The 6,000-nt window shown below is 42.2% G+C and overlaps 1 protein-coding gene across 1 annotated transcript in view; it reads right to left on the reverse strand.

The window, feature by feature from the left end:
- The window catches only part of LOC135394418 (GTPase-activating protein skywalker-like), a 282,666-nt gene extending 277,178 nt beyond the window's left edge, over nucleotides 1-5,488 (reverse strand). Inside the window, exon 1 of the mRNA XM_064625152.1 lies at nucleotides 4,789-5,488. Within this exon, the coding sequence (XP_064481222.1) occupies nucleotides 4,789-4,926 (138 nt within the window). The 5' untranslated portion in view covers nucleotides 4,927-5,488. The remainder of the gene's footprint in view (nucleotides 1-4,788) is intronic.
- Nucleotides 5,489-6,000: the final 512 nt, after the last annotated feature.

Consider the following 6,000-nt stretch of genomic DNA (forward strand, 5'->3'; position numbering starts at 1 on the left):
TGGAACTCCCCAATCATCATCATTAGAATAGAGTTGTTTTTGAAAAACAAATGGAACAGTTGAAAAAATACAAATGAAGCATCTCTCACCAAAACACAGTTGGAAATGATGTGACCATGTGTGAATGGTACCAGGACCACAACCAGCCTCAGTGGCTCAGTTGATAGCATGTTCGCCAACTGTTCTCAGGGGCACAGGTTCAAACCCGACAAAGGACACCAGCAGCTTTGTGGCATGGTACAAGTTGCTCTGACATGCCGTTTTTCATGAGGGACGTTGAATACGGTGTGCCGTGAGTTTAGATTTCAGTGCATGTTAAAGAGGCCCCTAGGTGGGCAAAAATAATCCACGGACCCACCACTATGGTGTTGCTCGTGATCACAGTTGTCTCACGGTGCAAAGACACAAACTATTATTATTAACCTAGACCACTGATTGCTTGCACTCTGTTTACAGGGTCGACCAAGGAATCATACTAAAAATTACAAGCAAGGTTCTTTCTTTCTCACCTCTCACAGACACATTCTATAGGGGCATGTACATGAATTGCACTTGAATAGCATTCCCCAAATTCAAGCACGGCCACAGTGTTCATTTTTGGGTCGCAGTATGGTGTGGTACTCCAAAACTTCGTTGGGTTGAGAGTGGCACAAGTATTTTTACACATTTTACTTGGAGTACTTCTAGTAAGCATTGTGTCATAGAAGGAGCAACATGTACTGTAGGGGACACGGTTGTCTAAAATCAGCACTCCATGGTTTATCTCATCTCAAATCTTCAGGTGCTGCAAGACCATTTCTTTCGAGTAATGAACGCGTGCAGCACATGGTCCACCTTCAAATACAATATTGACACAACATTTTCTAGTGCAACCGAGGTAATATGGGACGGCAAAGTACCGACAGGCGATTTTAGCTAACCGTGTCCCCAACAGAACATAATACCACTCATGCTGCAGTTAACGCGCTAAACAAATTTAGTTATTTACCCTCAGCATATGTGTGTTAGAGTGGGGGTGCAGGAAAAAACTGTTGAAATGTGGTATCATCAATACATATACCAAAATTGTATGAATGACTTAACAATAGCAATGCAATTTTAATATGTTAACAGGAAGAGAGTGAGACTGACAGAGCATTATTCCATGTCAAAACAATCGACCAATGAATTTTTCAATAATGTAATGCTGTTAGTTGTGTAAGTGATTCACAAAGGCAATTCCGTTATACTTGAGGTTCTTGCTATAAATTAAGAAAGGGTGCGAGTTACACAGCGATGGAATCCTGCTTCCTGACGATGCTCTATTCCTGGTGAAATGCATCTAGGGGGATGACTCATGTACAGAGTCACGGTAGTAAATTTTTTGGAAGAAGCAATGATGTTTACTGTTATGGCATAGTGACAGTAGTGGTATAGGAAGCTTACATTTTGCAGATGTGAAAGTGTTTCACTGACGTGATAGTGCAACTATCAGTGCTGAGCATATTATTCTATATTCCATGCATTATATAGCATGAATGAGTCCCTCCTTTTGAAGGTCCCAAACTGCTGCCCCATAGTCCAATTCTGATCTAACTAGGGTTTTATATAGCATAAGCTTCAAATTTACAGAGGCAAGGAATAAATTACGTGTGTAGCCTAACATTCGACTGGCGCTGAAACCCATTAAGTAAACTTTCCTAGGATATATGCATGATTCACAGTATCAAATGCTTCTGACAAAGCTAAAGATAACGGTATCGCTATACAACGTTCTTGTCGAGGGCACAGATGCAACCAGAAAAATATTGAAGCATGGTAATAGTGCCATTATTTTTCAACGCATTATTATTGGGCTGCAGATAAAAGACTGAGTTTTACTAAAAATACTTATCAGAACCAGGATTAGCAAAATAGATACGAGGGTGTAGTGGAAAGTAACATTAATTATAGATAGGGTTCCGGGATTTTGGAGTTTACTTTTTGGCATATTCAGAGTTTATCTTTCTGAGATTATTATGTTCCGACGATTCAGAGTCTTTCATCTTTTCATTTTCATATCTCAGTTAATATTCGAAATTTGGAGAAAAAGCTGCAGCTGTGAAACAACATATATTCAAAAGAAGAATGAGATGCTCCCTCTCCAAAACGCTTACTGTTATGCTGCGGGACTTGCAAACAACGACGTATGTGCCACAATCACCTGGCGACGTGAGCACGCCAGAATCCTGGTATTCTTGTACATAATTGTTAGGCAGCTTCTGCTTGCTGTCAGTGTTGCAACATCAAGCTGTCCTTTCATGAAAACAATTTGTATGCCATCTGCATTTCCTTGTCTACTTTTGAGGGGAAAGCACGATTCACAGAAAAACAAAAACCCTAGATGCTGGACATTTTCCAAGCAGGCCCGGGAAATTGCTCAAAGGGCCTAAAAGGAGCAATGAGGTGACAGTTAACATCGCTCAAAATCCTGCCTCATCTGTCAAGCTGTCCACCAGGAGTCATCATGCAAAATATTTTTGCTCTCCGGTGCATTATAGGTGTGCAATCAAAATTGCAAAAAAGTCAGAGAAAGCAGCCGCAGACAGCAGGCACGATGCTCTTGTGACGTGGCTTCGTGGTTTGTTTCTTTTCTTTTTTTTTGTTTTCTTCGTAGCTCATGCGCCGCTTATACACACTTCAGCTGTGCCGCTCTACATCACTAGTCACACGTGGGGAGTAGCATATGTCACAACGTCCTCTCATTCTGCGATGCGCTCTTTTCACGAGGAAAAGAATTTTTCAAAGGTGTACGAAACAGAGCCCTCACACTCGCTCTATAAGTCACCTACACTTACCGTTCTTTCACAGAAACTCATTTTATTTACCGAAAAACTAAAAAAAATTTGGGTCACCTCAGTGCTGTTTCAAAATGCCTTCATGACGAATGGGGTCACTAAATAAGGTACCCTATTCAGTGTGTCCAATGGTGAATGACATCTATGCAAGGATGGAGTTCACCACATCACACAAATGCTTCAAAAAAGACAAGTGCACAGTGGATTTGGTTTAACAGAGCCACCCTTCCTTGTGGTAGGGGTTGGTGACCACCGACGCAAGGTAATCTCAACAACCAAGAAAACTAATCCAACCAGCCATCAAGGTGTGACTCTTCTTGCTCGGTTCTCAGTTACCAGAACAACACAAATGCAGTTTTTTTGCATAAATCTGAACTGCTTCAAATTTTACCAGTGTACGTCTTTCTCATTTTTCTTTACAAATCCAAAAACTCACAATCCTAATGATAAATAACAACTAGTCCTCTAATCTACTGAAATTGTATTTGAAGTCTCTGACCGCGGATGTATCAATGATGGGAGATTTCCCTACTAGCCGCGGAACCAAAGTACATGTTATTCTTCAGCAATTTTCTGAGCTGATCATCTGAAGTAGCATGCACAGCTTGGGGCAAAAGTTTACGGAACACCGGGCTGTCACATTTCTCAATTGGGACAAAACCCTAGCAGCAAGTAGGTGCAACAAAATTACCACAAACAGCTTAACATTAATGGAAACTCAATCCATCATAAAGTGCTGGTCAACGCAGTGGCAGATCCAGGGGGGCCGTTCAAGTGATCCCCCCCCCCCCACAAACGTCGGTTTATACATTGGATTTCCCTCTCTCCCCCACTATGTGACAAAGAAACTGTCAACACCCCCGACCCCCAAAACCAAGGGTCTGGACCCATCGCTCGGTCAACAGCAGACCAAGTCACCATAAATAACCTCACCAATAGTTACCATGGCACAAGCAACATCACTTCCTGTGACGTAGCAGTGTCCTAGCAGGGTGTGACATTACTTGCTGCAGCAGGTATTATGAGGCATTTCTTTGTATTAGGCTCAATGCTTGGAGCTTGATAAGTATTTTCTAAAAAACGGTTTGTTCATTCTTATCGTTGAACATCGATGCATTTTGTTACCTCAATGGCTCTGCAAATGTAGATGATGAGGGCAAAAATTAAACAAATGTTAAAGTAAAGTGTTTGCATTCGTATAATCAAGCCTTTAAATGTCGTCTTTACTACATGCATGCTATTTATACATTGTGCTATTTATAAACTAGGGGGCCGTAAGAATTGGGGAGTGAAACATGGCGTTTATTTATCGTTCCATCTGTGTTTTTTATGTACATATATCATAACTCCAATTGTTTGTGTACACTCCGCCTGCTTTCACCAGCTGCAATTATTGGTTTATCCGAGTTTAGGTTATGACCTGTTTCACGTGCATGTACCCTGAGTTCAGATTGATTTTTAGGCAGTCTCGATATCTCTCTGGTGTTCCTTCATCTGTGTTTGTACCTTTCTACCTGTCTTCCCGATGTATAGCAGGAGACTTCTGCTATATGCTGTCATTTTCTTGTCTCCTGATGATGGAAGTCGCAAGACTCGCAAAACGTTATGTTAGCTGTTTTTACTTGTTCTGCTACACTGGTGTATTTTATAAGTGTAGTAAACATGTCCCCCCCTAGTATTTGGACTGATTTTAATGCTGTTAAAAATTCAACCAAAATACCAAATTGCTAATAATTGAACAAAAGCATAGTATGCGAACAAAAAATGCCGTTACTACGCGTGTATTTCCGTGAATCCTGCCATTTCGATTGCCGTATTTCGAGCACAGACCTGATTTCATTTCACGGAAAGGAGGGGCGGAAACCCATCTCCTGTGTCCCTGCTGAATATATACTGTATCCTATTAGACATATTCACAAAAGAAAACGCTGGGTGTGATGTTCGCGTGGAGCACAAATTTTTCTCAACTCACCTCTTTAAGCTTCCCCTGCTTCAAAAATCTATCAACATCTTCAAACGTCTTAGTCGGTGCCGGATGGGAGCCTGACACCGGCGTTTTCGAATCGTCGATGTAGCCGGCTTGGTAACATGCTTCAGACGGCATAGTCATCGCACTTACACTCAGGATGGAATTTGGCAGGCACGTATTCTTAGCAGTCTCGCGAATCGTACATCATTACGATCAACACAACTGCAAAACACGTGAAACGCCCTCAAGGAACACTGGTGATGTTCACAGGTCGTACCGCCCCTTCACCGCTCCGACTGAGAAGGCCTTCTCTCTTTCCAACCTTGAATACCACAATTCCTACGTCTCCAACACATAAATGTACAGGTATAACTGAAACGCTACAAGAAAGACACATGCTTCGATACCACAGGCCGCATCCCAGTGAAACTAGAATGAAGCTAAATGAAACCACTTCCACTTTTTGACCACTGTTTTTGACAAGTAAGCTAACCAGAGTTGCCAACTGGGGACTGTGGTTCCCCACGACCTACTTAAATGTAGCCGATTATAGCGACCATGTTACCAGCTCTCATTTGAAATTGAATCACGGATTATACGAATGCAATGTGTTTGCAGATAAAGTGTACCCACAATGGTTCACATGCGCGTGTACTTTATCTACACATATGCGCCGACGCTATTGCGGCCGGCACAGGCCACTGATCTCAATCATGGAGGAAGCTGGGCTGGATCGCGCATAGGAGAGGGGCTCGTGGGAGAGAGGTGCGGCAACCGGCCGCCATGTTGGAGGACCCAATGGCGCCGGCTGCTCCCATAGGAAACAATGGGAAGCGATTCGATTTGGAGCATTTGTTACTCTTAAAACGCTCCTCATTGTTGATTAGCACGCATCTTTCTTAGGAATCAGTGTGCTGGTATATTCCTACCGTGCTTCGGCGGTGTGTCTGTAGTTTTCATGGTAATTTTTCTTCTCCGCTTCCTGTACTCCGAATATGGTGTCGTTAGTTACGTGCACGGGAAGCATAAAAATAGAGGAATTTGGTGAATGACTACTTAAAAATTTAATTGCTTTTGCTTAGAAAGGGTTTGCACTGTTTGTTATTGTAAGGTAGTTTCGTTTGTGTGTGGTTTTCGTTTGTTATTGTGTGGTTCGTTAGGCGCTGTATATGGTTCTCGTTTGGCCTTTTCCATAATCCATTGGCATTCGTATTG

This window comes from Ornithodoros turicata, chromosome 5, assembly GCF_037126465.1.
Source record: "Ornithodoros turicata isolate Travis chromosome 5, ASM3712646v1, whole genome shotgun sequence".
In the NCBI taxonomy this organism is placed as follows: domain Eukaryota; kingdom Metazoa; phylum Arthropoda; class Arachnida; order Ixodida; family Argasidae; genus Ornithodoros; species Ornithodoros turicata.